A 26,351-nucleotide genomic window follows, 5' to 3' on the forward strand; every position below is an offset into this window, starting at 1 on the left:
TTGATTACTCGCTTTATTTTCTGTTCGTTTTAGGTTTCTCTTAATTAACAGTATTTCCAGTTTGCCAGTTTGCCAGCAGAAAATAGAGCACAAATAGGGCAAAAAAAGAAAAATTCACCAAATGGCTTGAATCTTACATCCGTAGCCTAAATAATGGGAACTCTAATACACAAAAAAGTAAAATAAATATTGCTTTTTCAAAAATAGAACAAGAAAAAGTGTCATTTTTTCCCGAATTAAATAAAAAAAACAACAAGTTTTTTTAAAATGAAAGTAAGGAGCAACATTAAAACTCAAAACGAACAGAAATTACTCTGTATACGAAAGGGGCTTTTCCTCCTAAACGCCCCACTCTTTACGCTAAAGTTTGACTCTTTCTCTTTACTCTACTTTTTAAAACGGTGAGAAACTTTAGCGTAAAGGGCGGAGCGTTGAGGAGGAAAAGCCCCTTTCATATACGGAGTAATTTCTGTTCGTTTTAAGTTTTAATGTTGCTCCTTACTTTCATTTAAAAAAACTTGTTTTTTTTAATATAATTTATGGACGTTTTTGAATTAATGCAAGTTTTGATCTTGACTCTCCGCACATAAATAATTAAAACAAAATTTGCATATTAATTAATTGCAATTAATCGGAAGATTTTGAAAAAAAAGGAGCGAGGGGGGAGGCCTAGTTCCCCTACAATTTTTTTATTATTTAAAAAGGCAACTAGAACTTGTAATTTTTTACAAACGTTTTCATTGGTAAAAATTATACGTAACTTACGAATTAACTTACGTAACGAACTTCTATATTTGTATGTTTTTATTGCGTATATGAGGGGGTTCAACCCTCGTCGATACCTCGCTCTTTACACTAAAGCTTAAATGTCCCGATTCCTTAAGAATGACCTCTGAATCACAAAGGCCGTAGAATAAATAGTTGAAATTACTGAAAATACTTAGCGCAAAAAGTGAAGCATAACGAGGAGGTAAACCCTTCATATGCGTAATAATTTTTGTTCGTTATGTTTTAATGCTGCTCCTTACTTTCAGTAGAAAACTTTTCATATTTATTTTTTCATTGTTTTTTCAAATAATGTTAGAAAATCCTGCGCCCCCTTAATTGAAATTCTCTTCCCCCATGGAAATATCCTCCCACGTAACCCCCCTCAACTCTCCCCCTAAACCAAGAAAATTCCCCTGAAAACGTCTGTACACTTCCCAGTAACCATTACTATATGTAAACACAGGTCAAAGTTTGTAACTTACAGCCCCTCCCACGGGGACTGTGGGGGAGTAAGTCGTCCCTAAAGACATAGTTATTAGGTTTTTCGACTATGATGAGGGAATTATGGGTTCTTGATCCGAGCGAGTAATTTAAGATTTTTTTTTTCAAGGCGATTTCAAGTTTGGCAGAAAAAGGCTACAAGGTTGATAAGTAGGTATAATCGTGGTAAGCATCGAATCCCTTTTTATAAAGCGTAATACGTTGGCGAAATAAGATATTATCATACAGGGCCGTTAGGCCCATCAGTTTAGAATTCAGTCCAGGTCTCGTTCATCCAATAGAAAGTGTTCCACTACTTAAGAACCGTATCAAAAAGTTGTTTTCTTTTCTATAAATTTGGCAATTTATTTGGTAATGAGAAAAGGTTCTTTTTCTTTTTTTCTAGTATATTGTTATTTTTTTTGTTTCCTTATAAGTTAACTTGTATTTATTTTCTATATATATTTTTTAGCGTTTCCCCTTCTTTTTTCGTTCTTTTTAATACGGAACTGGTCGCTTCTTCGAGTGATTTTTCTGTGCTTTAGTGCGATTTGTTGTCACATTGAATTTCTTTTTTTTTCTTTAATGAAATTTTTTGAATTAAATTGAATTATTATATAGAAGCAGGGGTCTTGGGTGTATTCGTAATTGAAATGAATTATTGGTAGGAAGGAGGTTGGAGTATTGGAGGAGGAGGTCGGAGTCACGTAAATGCTGGACTTTTTCTCTTTATTTCTTTTCTTCTCTTTCTTATTTTTTTTTTATTATTTAATGATATTATATATTATGTTCAAAGGGTGGATGTTCTCCAAAAAGGTGAAAGCAAAAGGAAGAAGCTAAAAGATACTTTTAGTGTCTATATTCTATCAAATTCAATACGTACCAGGTAGTTGTACAACATACTATCTGCGTGAGTTTGATATTTAAGGACTGTAACTATGGTTATATTAGTTGAAACACTCAAACCTAATCTTAGTGGAATAATTAAGGATAAATAACTAGACTAACCTGTCCAAATCGCTATAAAACCACTCATAGCAAACCCATTTATGTGCCTTGGGAAGTTTCAACAAGTTTCTAAGTCGGGCACCGAGCTCCTTATCACGCACTAGAGCAGAAAGCCCTGAGTAATCATAATTCCTCTGTATGTGTAACTTTGGTAGAGGTCTCTTCTTTTTCGTCTCAACCGGTGGTGGAGAAAGCTCTACCTCTCGCCTTGCTTTTGGAGCCAAACGCACTTGTTTAGGAGCACCATGAAGAGCAGTAGAGGGTAGAGGAGATCTCGAACGAGGGGGAGGAGATCTTGCACGAGAAGGCGGAGAGCTCTTACGAGGAGGTGGTGGAGGCGGCGATTTTGCGCGAGGTATTGGAGACTTTACACGAGTCGTTGGCAGTTTGGCGTGAGGAGGTGTTGGGGATTTTGTACGGCGAACTGGGGAGGGACTATGATGCGTTGGGGTGGACGCTGTTGAGCCTCCTTTTGGTGTTCTTCTTGGTGAAAACGACGGGTAGACAAAGCTGTCATTATCATAAAGTTTGTTCTTCTTTCTCTGACGGGATGACTATATTAAAAAGAGAGAAAACAGAATTAAAAACAGATTTACATAATTGAATACGCTAATTGCTGGAATCACAAATTAAATCTAGTTAAGTTTAGCATTAGCAGTCAACCAAGAACATGCACAGAGGAGGGAGGAGGATTTGACCAAGGTTTCCTCCACAGAAAGATTTTTTTTTATTTCCACCAAAATTTCATATATATGTCACTTCTTTTTTTATTATTTTTAGTTGAATCTGCCTGAACCCCAGAATGCTACCCCTATCCTCAAAAGCAGTTTTAAGCGTAAGTTAGACCGTTAGATTTGGTTAGCCTTTCAAAGTATCGACAATCATTATCTTTACAATTAAGTTTTTATGCAACCAGTTGTTCGAACTTCATTAAATGTTTCATCTTACCTATTTTTCCTTTTTTGTCTTGATGGGAGTGGTTGAAAGAATTTGGTCTTTATTATTCATTAATTTATTTTTTCATTAAAGCTCAGAACATATCCAGATAAAATAAAAAGGAAAAAGTGATAAAAATTTGCTAAATGAGGAAAAAAGATAGAAAAATAAAATAATCCTACTCAAATTTGCTGGACAGAGTCAATCAGATTGGACTTGAGCCCTCAAATGCATAACACAAATCCTAGTTGGTAATCCTAGCTGAACTAAGTTAAGATTCCATAGGTGATTCCCACCGATGTGCATGCCAGAAACGTAGCCCTGCCATCGCATGGGTTCAACCCCCAAAGAATGCCCAATACCATATTTATAAATGTTCACCAGGTTTAGTCAACGAATCGTGCCTTCTCTTCAAAAGAGTGAGTTAATAATGGGTAAAACCCCTTCCCCCGAAAAAAGGATACACCAGGACCCTTCAAACCAAGCTTGGTTCAAGGAAACCCATAGACCGAAAAAAAATCCACTCGACAATGGAGCTCGGCAAAAAAAGTGCAAAATCGAGAAAGGTCAAAATCTTTTTAGACCCAGCTTTTTAGTTCCCCGGGCAAAGGTGGCCCTAATACAAAAAAGTCAGTCTGAGACACCCCAAAAAAGGCAGAAGGATCAATTCGACCCACAAGCCCCTAAAATTTCCGTGAGTCTTCGGCCAAGGGGGCACCAATGCAAAAAAGAAAAAATATCAGTTTGCCCGGAAAAAGGGACCAACAACTTTCTTTTCGAGTAGGGCAAAACTATATCCACGAGTGCTGAAGCGATGGGGACCCTGAAGCAAAAACTAAGTTTTAGGTCGAGAGCAAAACTCCGCTTCAGAAAATGGGCCTAAAAGTGGGCAAACACCTGTATTAACCTTCTTTTTAAAACAGCTTGAAACTTATATCTGTGAGAACCTCGGTAAAGGGAAACCCAAAGGCACAGAAAACCTAAAAAAACCAATTTGGTTCACTTAAAAACGGACCGAAACTTTTTTTTCACAATCTGCCAGGACAATATTCTGAGTAAGCTCACACCAAAAGTAGTTACTGGATCTAGAATGTTTTTTATCATCACAAACCAAACAATTCATGAAGTCCAAAAGAGGTTAATAAAACTGATTTTTTTTTTATAATCAGCTCGAAAATTACATCCATGACTTCCTAGGCCAAGCAGACCAAAATGTAAAAATTAAGCCAAACTAAACTTGGCTGGATCAATTCTACCCAAGATCTTTTTTAAAGAAATTAATTTTATCAACACATGATGCAAGAATACAACCTCTTTTTCTCTGATTGACTCGGAACTTACAATGTGTTTAAGCGGAAACATTGATTCGTGACATCGAAAATAACCTAAAATTTATGGTCTCTAATCAACTTGCACCGTTGCTAATGCAGTGTTTACACACTGGGTTGTAAATATTCTACACACGAAACCTCAGTCGATCAGAGATCTGACCTAACAATCAATTTTAATTAGCATTAAATGTTAATCAATGATTGAACAATGAGAAAAATCCCTATATTGTGACAGGGATACAAAAAATATGCCAAATTTAATAATTCTTAACTTTTTTTGCAATTAATTCCTTTTGTAATTTAATTGGAGACGAGACATTTATTTAATGAAGCAGGAGGTGCCTGAAGCAAGCTAAAATTACTTTGCTACCTCCCACGTAGCCAAAACTGGTTTGCTTCGTCAATTGACGTAATTCGTGAGGTAAGTTGGACTTCAGAAGCAGTTGCCTGTCAAGCAGTTGCAAGCTTAGGACTAATAATTCCACATTTTTTCATTGAACAAAGCCTTTTTGAATTTTTATTGAAAATAATTGAAAAACGAAAATCCCCCCCCCACTACACATCGAAAAATACATTGTATGCTCACCTATATTCATATAAATTTATTAAAGTACAGGAATTGGGAGGGAGGCAGTTAAACTAGAGGCTATTCTGAAAACCAACAGATAGAGATTTTCTTAATGTAAATTAATATAATTGTGTTAAAACAGTATTTAGTTTAGGCCACATGAATTAGAATGTACTCATTTTTAGTGCCCATTTAATAATATTTAATATAATAGATAAAAACGCTTTGATTTGTTTAGGGTAGGGGCAAATTTTGGACCATCCAATTATCTAGATCAAATATATAGCTTTTATTTTACAATTGCCCCCTCCTTCCACAGAAAGAAACCATTTATGACTTTATATAATTCTAAGAGACGCTTAGTAAAAAACAAACACCAAGGGTTTTTTAGAACTCATGACTATGCAGAATAATCCAAGGGCAGCTCAATGAAGAAACAATTTTGGAAAAACAATTTGCTGTGTCCCATTTTGTTAATAACAAATGTTATAAATGCTCTGATATTATATTTCAATTGGCAGATTTAATATACTTAACATTTTCAGTATATTTATATATATTAAATGAATACAGGTATTTAAAGAATGTAACGAGACTTACAGGAACTCTGCTTTCTTCTTCAATCCCACTCATAACTATAGTTGAATACTGAACCTGAAACACAGAGGTAATGTAGTCTAAACATCATTGTGCCAAAAACCCAAGATCGAATCTCATATTTTCATCATTTTACAAGAGTAGCCTACTATAATGAGAAATTTAATCTTCCCTGGTATTTTTTAGGATATAGATTTGGAAATGTCTGAAATTTTTTTACTAAAATAGTAGTATACAAATAATATGTGGAACACACCCTTTCGTTTTAGGCACGATGAAATAGGGATTTATCTTTTTATATAAAAAGAAAGTTGGTAAGAGATAAATTTCAAATATATACCCTTTTTTCACGAACTTTATTTCCCCTTTTTAAGTTGCAGAAAGAAGAAAACATTTATTACAGTTTGCCAATAAAAATAATCACTTGTTAATAAAAGAGATTTCCCGGGATAGTAACCAAAATGTATTTCAGCCTTATGTACAAGATATCAATGCGTTTAGAGGAGTATAAAAAACTAAAAAATAAAAGCACCAACGAAACATTCACAAGTAAAATAACAACTCAACCAAGTAGACACGCTTAAACTATGTATTTAACCGGAAAGTTGATTATATTTTCGCGACACTTGCGGAATCTGTCCACAAGCTGATCCATTTTTGGAAGAAATACCAACAAGACAGTATTTATTGTAATTGCGCAAGTTGTGAGTCTAAAATAGCAGCTGGAGAAGATATTTGCAAAGCCAGCAGAATAAAAATCAGTATTTTCTTTTGCTCGGACAATGTGAAGAAATTCTAAAGTGGGACCAGAAAGAATACACGCGGGAGAAAAAAAAAGCATTTTAATTCTTCCTGCGGTCACCTTGTGAAACTTACCTTTAACTCGGGGAAGCAGACCCTGTGGCTTTTTCAGCTTTTCTTTAAACGTGGAGACAGCAGATGTAGCCTTAAAAGCTTAGCCAAACGACAGACCCCAGTGTTTCAGAGAAAACGATGCAGAAAAATTACTGCTGAGGTAATGTTGATAATTACAGGAAGTTGCTGAAGCGAAAAAAAAAAAAAAAAAAAAAAAAAAAAAAACGAAAAATACAATATCATTGAGACCAGAGCAAACTATACCATTTGAATTTTGGAGAGCTTGGACATTATCTAGAATTAGAGGAATGCCATTTGTGTAGCAGAGACAATTATCATCACCATAGGGCTTGATCAGATATTTTCATAGGGCTTAATTTTCATATCTGTCCATTTTGTATTATACCAATGCATATTTATACCTATTTTTAGGGTGAATTTATGCCTTTCTACAGGAACTTGCATATTTAGAAAAATTTATACGTGCTACTAGTCTTCAGAACAAAAAGAAGCATTTTTTATACTAAAAGATTTTAAAATGCCACATTCATACGGATTTTGTTCACGGAACTAATTACAATTCCCATTTTATATGTTCATTTCTAGATATTGTAGACTCTTAGACTTTAAAAACAAACAGTAAATTAGTTTTTTTAAATGCACTTGTCTACAGTGAATTTAAGACTCTTTTTTATCAAAGCACCAAAAATGGATAGAATTCGCAAAATTTTTGCCTTTGGCATCAATTACAGTCCAAATTTTTAGCATGTATTTTCACTTACTACAGATTATTAGGTGACAATTGTAAGCCTTTAGTTTTCTTACCAATTAGTTTTGGTAAGTATCCACTTTGAGAAAAAACTTCCACGAACAATTTAATACTAAACTTGAGAGTTTAAAATTTGACAAAGTGGAAGATGGATGGAATAATTTTAGAAAAACAATTTGTGAAGTTGCTGATGGTATCTTAGGGAAGAGTGCTAAGACTGCAACTAGGAATATAAGTGAAAAAGCCTTAGGTTTAATATAGAGTAGAAGGGGTTTGTACAAGAATTATCTGAGTGATAGGTCGTGTAAAAACAAAAGGAATGTAAAGAAAGTGGAGAAAGCATTAAAATATGAACTAAGGAGATGTGAAGTGGAGGCCATGGATAAAATTGCTGAGGATCTGGAAGATGCAACTAGACGGCATAATAGTAAAATATTATACTGGCATGTTAATAAATTGAAAGGGAGTAGTCAATCCGGATTAGTCCCAGTTAAAGATGGAAATAGGGCCAAAATTAGTGATAAGGAAAAAGTTAAAGAAAAATGGGTGGAACATTTTGAGAATGTGCTAAACCGAGATACAGTTGCAGGAAAAGATATGGATGAAAATGAAAAAGTTTGTGATAGCTTGGATGTGAAGGAAGATTTTTTTAGTGAGGAAGAATTAGCGACAGTACTAAAAGGATTAAAAAATAATAAGGCTCCAGATGCTGATAGTGTGATAAATGAGTTTCTTAAATATGGTGGCTCTGAGGTTAGGAATAAGCTACTGAAAATTATGAACATGATTTTTGAAAAAGGGGAAGTACCTAATGATTTTAGGAAAACCTTAATTAAACCACTGTATAAGAAAGGTGACAAGAGTAGAGTGTCGAAATTATCGAGGCATTAGCCTGGTCTCTGTAGGTAGCAAATTACTGAGTAATATGATACTTTTTAGACTGAAGAGATGCTGCAGACAAAGTTTTAGGGGAAGAACAGTGCGGTTTTAGAAAGGGTAGAGGATGTGTCGACGAAGTTTTCACTCTTAGGCTAATACTTGAGAAGTCCCTTTGTTGTCAAACACCTTCGGTCCTCAGTTTTATCAATTATGAGCAAAATTTCGATTCTGTTGATAGAAGAGCGTTAGCAAAGGTCTTTTCCTTATATGGTATACCAGAAAAATACATTAAAGTGACTTGTGCTATGTACGAGAATAATACTGCTGCGGTTAAGGTAGGAAATGAGGTTAGCAACTGGTTTTGCATTAAATCAGGAGTTAAGCAGGGTTGTGTTCTATCCCCCTTTATATGGATCATTTTGACAGACCTCGTCTTAAGGAGCATAGGAGTGGCAATTGGAGACCACGAAATCAAATGGGGAGGGAAAACGCTCCTGGACTTAGATTATGCTGATGATTTAAGCATGTTAGATGAAAGTATGAGCAAAATGAACGAATTTTGGAGGTTTTGCGAGTTGAGGGTGCTAGAATAGGCTTGAAAATTAATGTGAAGAAGACTAAGTCACTAAGGCTAGGAATAAGTGAAGATGAAAAGGTGACGTTGGGCAACGAAAAGATTGATCAGGTTGGCAGCTTCACTTACCTTCGTAGCATTATTAGTAAAGACGGTGGGAGCAGTGAAGATGTTAAAAGTAGAATAGCTAAGGCTCAGGGTGTTTTTTCACAGTTAAAAAAGTTTGGAAGAATAGAAAGATTAGTCTGCAAACCAAGAATAGAATATTGGAAGCTACAGTGATGACAGTGGTCACATATGGCTTTGAAGCATGGGTGCTCCGAAAAGCAGATGAAAATTTACTAGATGTTTTCCAGAGAAATTGCCTACGGATTGTTCTGGGTACCCGGCTGACTGACCGTATTTCAAAAAGTAGGTTGTACGAAAAATGTGGTTCAATCCCGCTCTCTAGGGCTATAATGAAAGAAAGGTTGAGATGGCTAGGCCACGTTCTGCGGATGAAGGATGACACATTGCCGAAAATTGTCCTTTTTGGCCAACCGTCTGGGGCTAAACGGAAAGCAAGTCGTCCTTGTCTGGGTTGGGAGGGTTTCATAAATAAAAATTTAAAGGTAAAATTCAGTAGCTATCTAGGATTCAGTAGCTATCTAGGATTCATCAAGGCAAGACATAGCTTGTGACTGTGAGAGTTTAATAACCGCATCTGGATTTTTCACAATCTTTGCACTGTTTGTTACGGGGCCCATTAGATTTTTATATGAAGAAAGGGGCCCATGCCTGCAAGTCCCTTTGAAATGTCATTTTGCTAATTTGATTTACCAAGGCGAATTTTTACTGCATAATTAACGATGTCGGTCATAAAAAAGCATTTCGACTTAAATGGTCGACTTAAAGCAAATGGTCGAAAATCTTCGTAAAGAGAATTCAGCTCTGAAACAAGAGAAGTCTGATTTGAAAAATGCAATTATAGCGGTTAAAGAACAGTGTTTGAGTACGGAATTGTACGTAAAACGCAAAAATCTGCTGATCCACGGAATTCCTAATAAAAATAGTGAGAATATTGAAGAGACAGTCCACGACTTTTTATCAGGAATGCCAGTACAAAACTCGAAGGATATAAAATTCACGGCAATGTACAGATTTAGAAAAAAGACCAAGCGCCCTTCCCGCTCGAACTCTCGCCCTGTTTCGGACCCTATTTTTGTCTCTGTTCTGAATCCTAGGCATAAAGATAGTATCATGGCTTGTGTTGGTAGCCTAAAAGGCACAGGAAAGAGCATCAGTAATGACCTACCATCTGAACTTGCAAAGCGTCGGAAAGAACTTTTGAGTACGGCTTACAAGCTTCGAAATTGCAAAGCAACCGCTGAGAAAGTATCTCAAACTAAAGTCATGCAACAGGGTACTAAACTATGGCTAGAAACAAAAAAAAATTCTAGCTCAAACTGGGTTAAGTTCAGTGATGCATGCCATGACCCCCTCGCCTTGGTTTTATCCGCAGTTATTAGTGATGGTGCTTCTGACGCGTGACATAAACTATCGAGTATTTTCGCCTCAGTAAAGTGAGGGGATGCAATTTTGCTGCTCTTTTTTTGCAACGTCCGTATCTGTGTGTTTTTTTAGTTATTGTCTTATTTTTCCTTTTCTCTATTTACTATATTATTTACTCCTTTCTTGCTTTTTTTGCAATGTGCGTACCTATGTTTTTTTTTTATTTTCTTATATTTCTCTCTTTCCATGTTATTTCTCTTTTCTTTACTTTTTTACTTGCAAATATTTTTCCGTTCCAGAGCGCAAATTCAAGTTCGTGCCTTCGCCTTATGAATTTGCTGTCATTAGGATGTCTGCGTCGCCCGTGTTCACTCGACTACAGCGTGGTCTCTATTCATCACCTATATTGGTAAGTAGTAATGTATGAAATTGAGTTTTCATCGAGGACTGACGCTAATCTCACGAAAAGGAAATTAGATGAATATGAAAGTCGTAGAGTAAATATTAATGATATTTTGAATAACCCGATAGGAAGAACACCGAATATGAATTTTGATGAAAATTTAGATAATATGATTGATAGGGAGTTTGGGCTACGGGATGTTGGGGCTCGGTGGGAGGATGTCCTCCGGGTTGCGCATTTGAATGCTCAAGGGCTGAATTCTTCCCTGGATGATATACAGCTTATATGTAAGAATTCTCGCCCTGGAATTATTGGTTTATGTGAAACTTTTTTAAATGAAAAGAACCAGCTACTTATGGATATACCTGGATATAATTCAATATTTCTAAATGGAAAGATAGCAAAAAGGGGGGGGGGACTAGGATTTTATGCATTGAGTAATCTGGCAGTTGTAAGAAGAGATGATCTGTCTATAAACATTGAACGGGTATTTGAATCTCTGTTCATAGAATTGGCTACTAGCTCCAATGAAAAGATAATAGTTGGCGAAATATACAGATCTCCAAGCGGATCAATGAAACAATTTATGGAAATATTAGAGATTGTTCTTGGGAAAGTATTGTCTGAAAAGGCAGAAATAATTTTAATGGGTGATTTTAACGTTGACATGATTGATATGTCATCGATTCAGGCTTGTGATATACTGGCACTAGTAATCTCGTCTGGGTCAACTCCCTGTATAAATATCCCTACAAGAATTTCGAACCAATCTGCAACCTTAATTGACAATGTGTTCTCATCTATACATTCTGTAAAAAATGAAGTGCTACTATCAGATACATCGGATCATTTCCCAGTAGGAGTTTTACTTCCACTCCCCCGGCTTGCCCGCCGAATAGCCCCTGATAATAAACCAAGATTCCGATATACACCAGCAAACATCGAAAAGCTCAAAGATGGTTTATTCACTACGTCATGGGAGTTTACAATACCTGAGAGGGTGAGCTTAGAAAATTATAATAAGGTATTTGATTTTTTTTATGAAACAGTAAAGAAGAAATTTATCCACCATTGCCGAACACCCCAACCAAGTCTTTCTAAGAGATCAACACCCATAGCCCCATGGACTACAGCTGGAACACTGAAGTCAATAAAGAGGAAACAGAACCTTTGGAAAGAGTATAGGAACAGACCAAGTGATGCTAAATTAGAGACTTTTAAACTATACCGGAAGATGCTTAAAACTCTGATTCGAAAAGCTAAAATTACATATTTTTCCCGAAGGTTTGCGGATTGCGGCAAAAATATTAAGAAAACTTGGGATGTAATTAAGGAAGTTATGCAACCATCGGCAAGACCTAGAAAGCTCCCTAAATCACTTAATGTTCAGAATCAGCTTTTCTTAGATGAAGACCAAGTACGACATCAGATTACTAAATTTTTTGCTGAGGTAGGGAAAACCACGGCGTTAGGTGTGGTTCCTTCTTCAAGTTCTAGATCTTGGAAGCAGTTCCTCGGTCCTTCCTGTGCAAAGTCGGTGGTTCTTGAGTCAGTTACGGAGCAGGAACTGATAACAATAATTCCGTCATTGAAAAATTCTTCATCTGGATTCGACCAAATTCCTGCCAAATTAATCAAACAAATTCTTCCCTCAATTATTACACCACTGTGCCACTTGTTTAACCAGTCATTCAAGCTCGGAATATTCCCTCAGCGTCTCAAGTTGGCACGAGTGATAGCACTACTTAAAGGAGGTGACCGGGAGGACCCGGAGAACTATAGGCCTATATCTCTTCTGTCTGTTTTTTCTAAAATATTTGAAAAGGCTATGCTAAAGCGTTTGCTGAGTTTCCTAGACGATAAGAAGTTTTTTCATCGGCACCAATTTGGTTTTCGGGAGAAGTGCTCAACAGAACACACATGTAATATGCTTCTTCATTTTGTACGACAGTCTTTAGACTTCGGCCTTATCCCTGCGGCAATATTCCTTGATGTGAAGAAAGCTTTTGACAGCCTCACACACGAGATACTTATTGGTAAGGTCGCATCAAGGCATTCGTAGAGAAGCTCTGTCCTGGTTTTCTTCATTCCTAACTGGCCGATCCATTGCAGTTGGAGCTTCTGATAAGCATATTCCAGTTGAATATGGAGTGCCACAAGGCTCAGTTCTTGGGCCTTCCCTTTTCCTCATATATGTCAACGACCTCTATCGACTATTTAGCAGCCCACGATCTGATTTCTGTTGTCATTTGTGCCAGAAAGGAGATGCTGTGGTTGGAGCTTTGGATATGCCTGGTCAACATGAAGAACTCTTTGCATTCGCCGACGACACCACCCTGGGGGCTGCAGCACCTGATGAATCATCTCTTATCCTCAAGCTACAATTGATGACAGAAAATATATATGGTTGGTTTGATGCAAATTTGTTAGCTTTGAATGTAAAAAAATCGTTTCTTCTTATATTCTACCGCATAGGCAAAAGCTGCCCTACAGTGACAGAGCTTAAAACATCTAAGGGATCCATATCCCGTCCAGCTGACCGGTTTATTCGATTCCTTGGGATACTTCTGGATGAAAATTTATCTTTCAAACGACATATTGAGTCAATGAGATTAAAGGTTTCTCGAGGCCTTGGAATTATTCGGAAGCTGAAGCGAGTCTTTCCTTTCTCTATCCTTCGTCTATTATACTTCTCTCTTATTTACCCTTATTTATGCTACTGCTCGTCAGTGTGGATGTCAGCATTTCCATCTGTACTTACACTTTTACATAATCTCCAACTGAGAGCAGCAAAACTTCTTTAGTCTACCAACCATATTTCTGTTGAACTTCTGAAGATTAAAGATATTCATACATTACACCTCTCTTTCATTGCATTTCAGCATTTCCGTGGAGACCTTCCATGAAGTTTTTCCGGGCTTTTTGAAATTGTTCGAAATGTCAGTCCTTATGAAACTAGAAACAAGGATGATGTGCTAGTGCCATCCACCCCTGCAGTGCGCTCAGACTTTGGTCTGATAGTTGCTGTCGGACGTGCCTGGAATTCCATTCCTGTTGGGATTCGACGGTCCTGTACCATAGGCTCCTTCAAGAAACGGTTGAAGAGTTTTTTAATTAAAAACAAATGATAATATTGATCAGTTATTTATATTGTTTAGTTATCAAGATTTAATTTATTTAATTAATTATTTAGATTTGGGTGGTGTGAGTGTTGGATCCTCAATGTATATATATTATATATATATATAAATAAGTTGTCTGTGTGTGGATCTGTGGATGGATCAGGTGACGTCATGTTTGTTCGCATATGACGTCTGAATTATTTCACACTAATACAAAAGAAGAAAAAAACTAAAAAAGGTAAAAACTACAAAAAAACTAAAAAGAAAAAAAAACTAAAAAAGCTAAAAAACTAAAAAAAACTAAAAAAAAGGTAAAAATCTAATTACTAAAAAAAAACTGAAAAAAATAAAAAAAAGGCAAAAACTACAAAAAAAATAAAAACTAATAAAAAAACTAAAAAAGCTAAAAAACTAAAAAAACTAAAAAAAACTAAAAAAGGTAAAAAACTAAAAAAAACTAAAAACTAAAAAAGAAAAAAACTAAAAAAAAGGAAAAAACTGAAAAATAAAAGAGAAAAAGAAAACTAAAAAAATATGAATAAATATATATAAAAATAAGTTGTTTGTGGGTTATGTCTGTCTGTCTGTCTGTCGAGTGACGTCGTGTTTGTCCGCATATGACGTCTGAATTATTTCACACTAATACAAAAGAAGAAAAAAAACTAAAAAAGGTAAAAACTACAAAAAAAAACTAAAAAGAAAAAAAACTAAAAAAGCTAAAAAACTAAAAAAAACTAAAAAAAGGTAAAAAACTAAAAACTAAAAAAAAACTGAAAAAATTAAAAAAAAAGGCAAAAACTAAAAAAAAAACTAAAAACTAATAAAAAACTAAAAAAGCTAAAAAACTAAAAAAACTAAAAAAACTAAAAAAAGGTAAAAAACAAAAAAAAACTAAAAACTAAAAAAGAAAAAACTAAAAAAAAGGAAAAAACTGAAAAATAAGAGAAAAAGAAAACTAAAAAAATATTAATAAATATAAAAAATATAAATATAAATATAATATAAATTAGCAATCAACAAAGCACCGAGACACAAATGACGACCGGGACACAGGGAGTATAAATGACGACCAGGACATAAGTAAAAAAAAAAACTAAAAAAACTAAAAAAATGGTAAAAACTACAAAAAAACTAAAAACTAATAAAAAAACTAAAAAATCTAAAAATCTAAATAAACTAAAAAAGAAAAAAAAGAAAAAAGGAAAAAAATAAAGGAGAAAAACAAAACTAAAAAACGAATGTATATACAGACCGGGACACCGGGATACAAATGACGACCGGGACACAGGGAATATAAATGACGACCGGGACACAGGGACATAACTACAAAGGGGACGCCGGGGTGCACAGGGGGATATATAAATGACGATGGCGACTCAGGGAATGGTCGATTAGCAATCACCATCAACAAAGCTCAAGGGCAATCATTAGAATCATGAGGTATATATCTGAATACGGATTGTTTTCCCATGGACCATTATATGTTGCATGTTCAAGAGTCGGTAAACCTGACAATCTATTTATATGCACAGACAATGGGACAGCAAAGAATGTTGTATATTCGCAAGTTTTACGTAGTTAAAAACATATATATATATATATATATATATATATATATATATATATATATATATATATATATATATATATATATATATATATATATATATATATATATCTATATTCACAGGTGGGACATAGGGACACAACTATAAAAATAAGTTGTCTGTCTGTCTTTGGATCAGGTGACGTCATGTTTCTGTGTCGGCTGACGTCATGTTTTCGACTGACGAAATTACAGACCGGGACATCGGGACACAAATGACGACCGGGACACCGGCACATAGGGAATATAAATGACGACCGGGACACAAGGAATGTTCGATTAGCAATCACCAACAACAAAGCACCGGGACACAAATGACGACCGGGACACAGGGAGTATAAATGACGACCAGGACATAAGTAAAAAAAATTAAAAACTAAAAAAAAGGTAAAAACTACAAAAAAACTAAAAAGAAAAAAACTAAAAACTAATAAAAACTAAAAAAGCTAACAAGCTAAAAAAATCTAAAAAAGAAAATAAAATGAAAAAGGAAAAAAAATGAAAAATAAAGGAGAAAAACAAAACTAAAAAAAGAAAAAAAAAAAACTAAAAAAGGTAAAAAACTAAAACCTAAAAGAAAGACCAATTCAAAAACGAATGTATATACAGACCGGGACACAAATGACGACCGGGACACCGGGACATGATGACCGGGACACAGGGACACAATTACAACAGGGACACCGGAGGGCTCAGGGGGATATATAAATGACGATGGCGACACAGGGAATCGTCGATTAGCAATCACCATCAACAAAGCTCAAGGGCAATCATTAGAATCATGAGGTATAGATCTGAATACGGATTGTTTTCCCATGGAACATTATATGTTGCATGTTCAAGAGTCGTTAAACCTGACATTCTATTTATATGTACAGACAATGGGACAGCAAAGAATGTTGTATATTCGCAAGTTTTACGTAGTTAATATATATATATATATATATATATATATATATATATATATATATATATATATATATATATATATATATATATATATATATATATATCTATATTCACAGGTGGGACATAGTGACACAACTACAATGGCGCGTAACTAATATGGCGCGTAACGACTTACGCGCGCGGGGGGGCTTGGGGGGCGCGAAGCGCCCCCACCAACTAGGTGTTGGGGTGGCGCGAAGCGCCACCCCAACAGCTAGTTATATATATATATTTTTTTTTATTTAAGTAGGTGGTGCGGAGACCGGTTGTACTCGGGTGAGGATTGGTGAGTAAACTCTAAATATATTTTAAGTGTGAATGTATCTAATAGTTATTTATGTTTTGTTTTGTTGTTTTTTTCCCCCAAATAACGGGCCATTGAGCCCTTTAGGTTATTTTTGTTTATAAATGGATGGATATTGATAATAAAAGGAACTTCAACTTGAACTTGAAAGGAAACAGGAATTTCCTGGGAGGGTGTAAAGAGGGAGGCCTTGAATAGATTAGGTTAGAGGAGGATCGTGCGTAGCTGTGTTGGCCTCAGGCGGCTTGGTGCTGCAGTGAGTTATTATTATTAGTAGTAGTAGTAGCTGTATTACTGTTTAAAAGTGAAATGGAACAAAAATCCCACATAAAAAAGATTTGATAAACATTGAGGTTAAACCTTTGGAGAGTTATCATTCCTAGATTCTATCATTTCTTTTTGGCTAGAAAATCTGTTTTGGCTTTAAAAAAGAGGAATATCAAAATAACACAATATTATACAATTATGAATTTCAACACAAAATCTCTTTAAATCTTTATTTTCTTTTTGTATTAAAAAAGCAAAACTAATGAATAAGGAACGAAGGAAGAATTCATTGATCATAACTCATATGTAATTTCTTTTTCACGGAAGAACCACATGGAAGATTCAATATGGACGCGAAATAGGGCGTGACTTATGTTTATATCTTTCCTACTTCTTCATGAATTGAACAACTTGAAGGTACAACAAGATCAACTGACAACAAAATGACTTCGTTTAATTATATATACAAATGTTTGGGTTTAATGAGTTTCATTGTTATTCTTCTTGAACTTTAATTTTTTTCATCAAACCTATGCACATGGCAGGGACTGAATGGTAATGGGGTCCAGCCTGTTTCGCGGGAAACTCATAATGAGCATCAGCATAGAAAAATGTCTCTCTGCTGAGGCACTGGAGTGAAACAGGAACATCAAGACTTCCATGAGCCTTGGGAGGGTCAAGAACAAAGAATTTCAGCAACCGTCCTTACAAACCGCAAAAAAAACGCACAGGTTCTAGCTTGTTTTTTTTCTGATTTCATCATCAACATGCAGAAGCATTTTCCACTTGGCGTTGAGCAAATCTTCTTCAAAATTAAAGTTGTAGAAAATCTACTATACATCAAAGCAATAGAGGGGATATCACCAGAAATGGCAATTGTCGGATTAAAACATTTGAGCGGATTCAGAAAAAGATCCCAGGGATCGATTCGCGATTTGATTTACAAACATAGCTTTTAATAGAAATTAACCAATTTGAACAACATATTGTTCAATATTTGGTGTTCAAGATTTTCTCAAATCTTACTGGAATGCGCTTCAAATTTCGCTCCAAAATACATGTCTTTGATGTTTTGCAGATTATCAGGCTTGGCAACTTCTATAACAAATGGGCTATCGGAGTCAAAACATTTGCTTTGATGAAATTTGACACTATTTCCTTCAAGCACCTTTTCACCTTATTAAGAAGTAAATGAAGTTATGCCTCTTCACTATGAAACTCTACATTAAGTCAGTTCAGCATTGTTAGAATGTCCAATATTGTTCTAGAGGACGTTAAGCCACATTCTCAATCGCCAGCCATCTCGTTTTGCTAGGGTAAATCAGATAGCGCTCAGCTTTATCAGGATATGCTTGGCACTGTCTTAATTTTATTTCCCATTTTGGGCAAAACACACGGGTGTAAGACATTACACGCAGCAGCTGAGCAAAGGGTAAGCGAATGGCAGATACAATCGAAAGTTGCAAGCCCTGGAAGGTCATTCTTCATAAACTTTACCAAGCCATTTTTGGATCCTTGCATGATCCATGCATTGTCCAAAACAAAGACAACAATGTTTATCAGTGGAATTGTTTTTCTTATTTTACTGAATCCATCTGCAATGAAGTCCTTCAAGCTTTCGCTGTTGCAACAGACAAAACTGTATATGTAGACACACACTCGCAAGTTAAAAATACCTCAATTTTTTTAATTTTTCCTCTCCCTTCAGCCCCCCAGATGTTCGAATCAGGGAAAAGACTTTATCAAGTCAATTTGTACAGCCCCCTGACACACCTATCAATTTTCATTGTTATAGCACGTCCAGAAGCACCGAACTCGCCAAAGCACTGAACCCCACCATCTAACTCCCCCAAAGAGAGCGGATCCAGTCCGGTTACATCAGTCACGTATCTACGATATTTATAAGCATTTTCCAAGATTTCTGGTTTCCCCCTCCAGCTCCCCCCAATGTCAACAGATCTGAATTTGAAATAAGAGCTCTGAGACATGAGTTCCTTCTAAATATCAAATTTCTTTAAGATCCAGTCACCCGTTCTTAAGTTAAAAATACCTCAATTTTTCTAACTTTTTCAAATTAACAAACCCCAGCTCCCCCAAAGAGAACGGATCTGTACCAATTATGTCAATCTCGTATCTATAACTTGTGCTTATTCTTCCCATCAAGTTTCATCCCGATATCTCCACTCTAAGCGCTTTCCAAGATTTCTGTTTCCCCCTCCAACCCAATATGTCCCCGGATCCGATTCCAATTGAAAATGGAGCATCTGAGAGATAAGATTCTTCTATATATCAAGTTTCATTGAGATCCGATCACCCATTGGTAATATACCTCGATTCCACGTTTTCCAAGAATTCCGGCTTCCCCCTCCAACTCCCTTCAATGTCACCAGATCTGGTCAGGATTTAGAAAGAGAGTTTTAAAGCACAAGATTCTTCTAGATATCAAATTTCATTAAGATCTGATCACCCGTTCGTAAGTTACAAATACCTCATTTTTTCTAATTTTTCCGAATTGCTCCCCCCCCCCAACTCCACCAAAGAGAGCGGATCCGGTCTGGTTATATCAGTTACCTATCTTGTACTTGGATTTTCGCCCCCCCCCCTAATGACACTGGACCCGGTCTAGATAAAAAATAAGAGATCTGACTTTCGAGGTCCTACTAAATATGAAATTTTATTAAGATACGATGACTCTTCCGCAAGTTAAAAATAACTCATTTTTTCTAATTTTTTAGAATTAACCCCCCCCCAACTCCCCCAATGAGAGCAGATCCGTTCCGGTTATGTCAATCCCGTATCTAGGACTTAGTGCTTATTTTTCCCACCAAGTTTCATCCCAATCCCTCCACTCTAAGCATTTTCCAAGAGTTTAGGCCCCCCTCCCAACATTTCCTTCACTGGATAAGGTTGAAATTTAATATAAGAGCTCTGAGACATGATATCCTTTTAAGAACCAAATTTGATTAAGATCCGATCACTCATTCATAAGTTAAAAATACCAAATTTTTCTAACTTTTCAGAATTAACCCTCCCCCCCACTCCCCCAAAGAGAGCGGATTCGTCCCGGTTATGTCAATCACGTATCTAGGACTTGTGCTTATTTTTCCCATCAATTTTCATCCCGAACCCTCCCCTAAGCGTTTTACAAGATTTTAGGTCCCCCCTCAATTCTCCCCAATGTCATCGGATCCAAGTGAAATTTAAAAGAGCTCTGAGACACGATATCCTTCCAAACCTCATATTTCATTAAGATCCAGCCACTCCTTTGTAAGGTAAAAATATCTCATTTTTCTAATTTGCTCAGAATTACCCTCCCCCCTCAACTCCCCCAAACAGAGCAGATCCGTTCCGGTTATGTCAATCACGTACCTAGGACTTGTGCTTATTTTCCCTACCCAGTTTCATCCCTATCCCTCCACTCTGAGCGTTTTCCAAGATTTTAGGTTACCTTCTCAATTCCCCCCAATGTCACCAGGTCCGGTCGGGATTTAAAATAAGAACTCTGAGACACGATATCTTTCCAAACTTCAAATTTCATTAAGATCCGATCACTCCTTCATAAGTAAAAAATACCTCATTTTTTCTAATTTTTCAGAATTAACCCCTCTTCCAGACAGAGCAGATCCGTTCCGGTTATGTCAATAACGTATCTAGGACTCCTGCTTATTTTTCCCACCATGTTTCATCCTGATCCCTCCGCTCTAAGCGTTTTCCAAAATTTTAGGTTCCCCCCACCAACTCCCCCCAATATCACCGGATCTGGTCGGGATTTAAAATAAGAGCTCGGAGACACGATATCCTTCCAAACATCAAATTTCATTAAGATCCCATCACCCGTTCGTAAGTTAAAAATACTTCATTTTTTCTGATTTAACCGGCCCCCCACTCCCCCCCAGATGGTCAAATCGGGAAAAAGACTATTTCTACTTTAATCTGGTCCGGTCCCTGATACACATGCCAAGTTTCATCGTCCTAGCTTGCCTGGAAGTGCCTGAAGTAGCAAAACCAGTACACAGACAGACAGAGAGACAGACCAACAGAATTTGCGATTGCTATATCTTACTTGGTTAATACCAAGTGCAATAAAAACTGTTCTCTTACTTTGTACATTTACTTCAACATAGCTACTTCGGATACAATGCAAATAAAGAGAAACTTACACACAAAAAGGGACATAAAAATACACACAAAAAGAATTAAGTTGCATTTTTCAACAACTTTTTGAAAACATTTGAGATGAGCTCCTGCTTCCTTTTTCTAACAGTGGGTTTGACCTTCCAAGCGACTGCCTTTAAGTCTTTGTCATTTTACACTGGGCTTTTAGAGCATCTAACGTAGCCTTTGCTACCTATACCCCAACCAGAGCGTTTGAATCCAGAGTGTTATCTAGTCTTTTGGTAGTCTCTTCCAAGGGATTGTCTAAAACTGTTTCCTGTGCTGACAGCTCTTCTTTCTTTCTATTCACATTTTCTAATGCAACTATTGATTCTTTCTCTTTTTCGAGACTTTCTTTCAAATGCACGACGCTCTTCTTTTTTGTGCTGCTTTCTCTCTTCTTCTTTTGTATCTTCAGCTTTCTTGGCAGCTAAGCTTTCAAGATATTTCTCATGTGCCAATCAGACAGAACTTGCATAGGAAATAATCTCAGAGATGGGATATAATTGAACTTTCCCACAGCATGGCTTCAGTGCTTCTTTGATGGTCAGCTTGGCTTTGAGGGTTCTCTCCAGCATCAATGCCTGATGCTGGTTATGTGCAATGTTTTGGCTCATAGAAACCACAATCCATATTTGTACTTCCATATGAAACGATGGCTCTAGCACATATGACACTTTTCAAATTAGGATATATCCTATCCCTGTTACATGTCAGGAGATGAATCCAACAACTGTCAACTCGAATGTCACATAGGTCTTCAGGTTTATCTTTCAAATGGATCAAACGCCACTCATCTTGCAACCTACCAAAATTAATACTAATTGACAACTGGCATACGAAAGCGAGTACCTCTTCAGTTGTCAGAGGATCTTTTCTCAAAGACGGAACTAGGAATTATATATGGAACAGCATGTCTTCCTTCCATGTAGAGGCAATGTTCGCTGTCAGACGTTTGGTGGCAGCGCTGAAATGTTGGCGAAAGTTCAAAAGAAACGCAGCCTTTGCCTTTTGGTTCACGCCTTCCAGACTCAATCGCGTCTTTTCGCCGTAGTTTATACTTTCAAGAGCCAAGAATACGTCTTTATTATTATAGTCTAGCACTGCTGGGTCTTTAGCTCCCCCTGAAACACTTTGGTTTCAACAAACGGGAGAGAATACATGTAATGAAGTCCTGCAGCTTCAAAGCTAAAGTACGAACTAGAGGCTCGTCCTTCTGAAAATAAGTGCAAAGACCTTGATGAGGGGCAGCACAAGAGACGACGGAGTGTAGGTTAGTGACGACCAGCTCTGACTTGACCAACAAATCTATCTTTATACTGAGAGCTGCTTACTAAGGATGATCTTTTCCTTGGGACAAGATCAAGAAAATAGGTCCGCACGACTTTCCACTGTTCAATCATTCTTTCCACCGTTCTACGAGGATTAATCATCGGATTGGAGCGTGCTTCACGAACTTGTGCTGCAGCACAGACTCGTGTCTCGAAGTCTTCACATCTTAAGGACCACCCATTGAAAAGTAATACAGTTGAATGACTAATCATGTAACATCATTACCGAGAAAATATAAGCTTTTGCGATATGCGTTATTCTGACATGCAGGTGCCAATGTCCAATAGAAGCTTTCCTGTGTCTTGGTTTTTCAGTCCATCCATCAACTTAAAATTTTCTTGTTAAAGTAAGACCCATCATTGCTCAATGTAATCATCTGTTGCAGCTGAAGGCTAGCATTATTCATCACCTCAAGTAGACCCTCTTTCAACTTTTTTCTTGTTGTTTCCCCAGTAAAAGAAGTTTCAAGGTGTCTGCTAACGACTTTGGCTTGCTGACAAGAGAAGTACTTTACGGCTGGCGAAATTTGTCATTTCATCATATTCTAATACGAAATAATTAGAATCTTTGAAGTCTGTCAGTAATTAATTCCGGAAATACGGGTATAGCCCCTCATTAACTAGGTATTTGAACTTGTAAGAGCTCAATGTGAACTTTTCTAAAACATCGCAAAGGAAACCTTACTTCAAACAAACCCCTGGTGCCATTGCAACTGTGGCCGGGAAAATTTGATACAAGACACTTCATGCACCAAAGTATTTCAGCTTTATAGACAACTTCTTTCACACTGTACTTATGACATTTGGATGGGAACTCTGGGAAGTTCCAGCTGGGACAGATGTCAGTCGTAAGTGACCAGGGTCTATTTCATTGTTGCATTTGTCCTACAATCATCACCTTTAGCATGCTGTTTGAGAGTAATAAAGTCTTTAGCACAAGAGAGGGATTTCTGACAGACTCTACAGAAGAAATAGCCTCCTTTTTCTGTGGATCACATGCACATTAATCAGCACACAGATGACCCATATTATCTATCTCCATTAACCGCTCATTTTTAAGCTTGCACTTCCCCATTACTCAGCAAAACAAGTGCTCTGAAAACAAAAAGCAAGCTAAGTAAGGAAAAAAAAAAATCCCTGAACCAAGCACCTTTCTACATGAGAAAACTGTCAGACAGTCATCAGAAACAAAACAACTATCAAATCAACCAAATTTTCAACCGTTACTGAATATGCTGAGTACCAGCACATTTTGCCATGTACTATGCCATTTTTGACTCTCCTCTATTTTGATTACTACTAACTTCAGCCTATTTATTTGCTTAAACAGTTATATGGCAAAACTCGAGGGACTTTTATAATCATTTTATCTTATTCAAAAAAGCTATGCAACAGGATTCCACAGCTCTTGCTAAGGAATTATTTAGACATATTCTAAAAATGATTTATTTTTCTATATTTTGTCCATATATTAGGTATGTATGCTCTATATGGGCAAGTAATTTTGTAACATGTTTCAAAAGAGTACACAAACTTCAGAATAGAGCTGTAAAATTATTATCGGAATTTTATGATTCTGATGATGTTCCTGCTCATGAGCATTTTAAAAAGAATAAGTTAATGGATTTATCCCAAATTCGTGATTACCAAGTTGCGATTTTCTCGTATAGATATTTGAATCGCCTGCTCACCCCTGCTTTTGAAAATCTTTTTACTTTTAATAGAGACCATCATGATCATAATACAAGAAAAGCTGATAACTTAACCAATGAGTTTAGGAGTACTATTCGGGCATCATTTGTGATTCGCCATTATGGTCCCCATGTTTGGAATATTTTACCCGAGGGTGTGAAAAATGTGCCTAGTCTTCCGGCTTTCAAGTCATGGGTAAAGAAGTTACTTTTATCTCGTGAATAATTTTGATGTAAGGCCCGTTCCAGGTTGTCATTCTATTCAAGGCATTTCCCTGATTTACTTGCTGTTAATTTTTTTCTGTCTTCTTCTTGTCTTTTTCCTCTTTCTCTTTTTTTCCTTTCTTCCTCCATCAGTTGAGCTTTTTTTGTATTGAGTAGCGTGATTTGAATATGGTTTTAATTAGCTGAGGGTGATAACCTCGCTTGCCCTTACAAGCTTATTGCCTTTTTTAGCAGGCGAATGGCGAATAATGTTTGTTTTCTTTTCTTAATAAATGTATATCTCATCTCATATACTTAGAAAGACAGTTTATTCCAGGAGTCTTGTCTATTATCAGTGGCGTAACTAGTCAATTGCTAAGGAGTCAAAGCTCTATAATGTGCCAGAAAAACGCGCCTTTGTTCCACAATAGCGCATCCACCTTTCTCATTGAGTACCGACCATCTGGTAGACATAGCACTTTCAGACGCGAAGCCCCAAAATTTTTAGAAATGTATGACTAAAAAGTTTATTATTCCTTATATTTGCCTTTTAAAACCCATTTTAGTGAAGCAAACTCCCTGAAAAATCTAACAAATTATTTTGCTCCAAAGGATCTAAGTTATCTAAAAATCGGAATTATGAAATGTTAATTTGTTTTTGTTTATTTGCTTGCACAAGCACTAAGTAAAAGTCTGAGAGTGAATTTTGATGCGAAGTGCCAGATTATTGAGGGACCTACCGTTGGAATGTAGTAATAATGTGGTTCTAATGTTCTCTTTTCAATTAACCCCTATAACATCATTGCAAGGAATCAAATAATCTTAAAATGAAATATTTTGCTGGGAAGTGGCAAAAAACTTAGGATTTTAAATTTTTTTTATCAATTGGATTTTTTTCTTTTTTCCTCTCTTAGAAACCTTTTTTTTAAAGAAGCAAATACCTATAAAATTAATCTTGCGCTGGAAAGAGGTCAAGTTTTTTTTTCTAAATAAGAGTTAGGAAATGTCATTTTGTTTTGTTTACTTGCAGACAGAAGAACTGAGTGAATGCCTGAGGTAGCATTTTGTGGTGCAAAGCAGCAAAATGTTTGGAATCTATCACTGGAATATACATTTCTATTCAAATTTGCCTCTAAGACATCCTGGCAAGGAAGCAAAAAGTCTTAAAAAGCAATACCATAGTATTGTCTTTCCTTTTAATTTTTTTTTTTCATTCTCACCCTCCTTTTGGTGATTAAGACATCAAATAGAATCCCCAGTTGTGACTTCACAATTTCATGGTCCCATCTACTGGCAAAAAATTGAAGCGTTCCTGGTCCTAATTATATTATAAATGTTGACAACAACTTTAATGGGTTTTCAATTTCATATGATTATTCAAATTCAAAAATGCCTTAACATTATTGTACGAACGACAATTGTACATTAGAACGAAAATTCTTCTTTACAAGGTTTTAGTATTCCCAATCAATTTTTATTTCAAGTTTCCAGAGAAAAAGTTTAGTTCAGTGCAGATGACTTTGACCGAGTATGTACCAAGATGAAAATAATCAAAAGTATATTCAAAATGACCTCACATTTGGTGCCAATTATACTATTTTGACAACCATTGAATGGAGAAGATTCTTAAAGTCAGTGCCACAAAGCTTAATCTTCCTGTTGAAAATAGATTTTTAAGCCTCTCCATTGCAAAAAAAAATCCTAGGGAACAATGTGCCAACAAAATTCTTTAAGGGGGGCATTTGCCCCTTCTTACCCCCCCCCCCCAGTTACACCAGTCTATTACCAGCACCAAATTCTGAGTTCTAGTGATTGAGGACATCCTATCCTATTTATTCCTAAGAGTTAGAACAAACTGGAATGAACTGAGTCTTCACTTATAGCTCCCTACCTAAATGTTGAAAAACTACTTTTCAATAAGACCCAGCATACTTATTTCTCCACCAAATCTTAAGTAATTTTTCTGGAACTGACCTAAATGTCATATTAAGTGTGACATTGGAGCATCCATGCCATGAAAGGAGACCCTATATTGAAATTATAAGTTGGAGAGTGCCAAAACAG

At 36.2% G+C, this 26,351-nt stretch overlaps 1 protein-coding gene across 1 annotated transcript in view; it reads right to left on the minus strand.

The window, feature by feature from the left end:
- Positions 1-26,351, minus strand: part of LOC136040676 (protein lin-9 homolog) — a 51,935-nt gene that overhangs the window by 21,162 nt on the left and 4,422 nt on the right. The window contains exons 2-3 of the mRNA XM_065724978.1: positions 5,692-5,745; positions 2,257-2,810 (exon numbers count right to left, since the gene is read on the minus strand). Of these exons, the coding sequence (XP_065581050.1) occupies positions 2,257-2,810; positions 5,692-5,724 (587 nt within the window). The 5' untranslated portion in view covers positions 5,725-5,745. The remainder of the gene's footprint in view (positions 1-2,256; positions 2,811-5,691; positions 5,746-26,351) is intronic.

Source organism: Artemia franciscana, chromosome 2 (assembly GCF_032884065.1).
Source record: "Artemia franciscana chromosome 2, ASM3288406v1, whole genome shotgun sequence".
NCBI lineage: Eukaryota > Metazoa > Arthropoda > Branchiopoda > Anostraca > Artemiidae > Artemia > Artemia franciscana.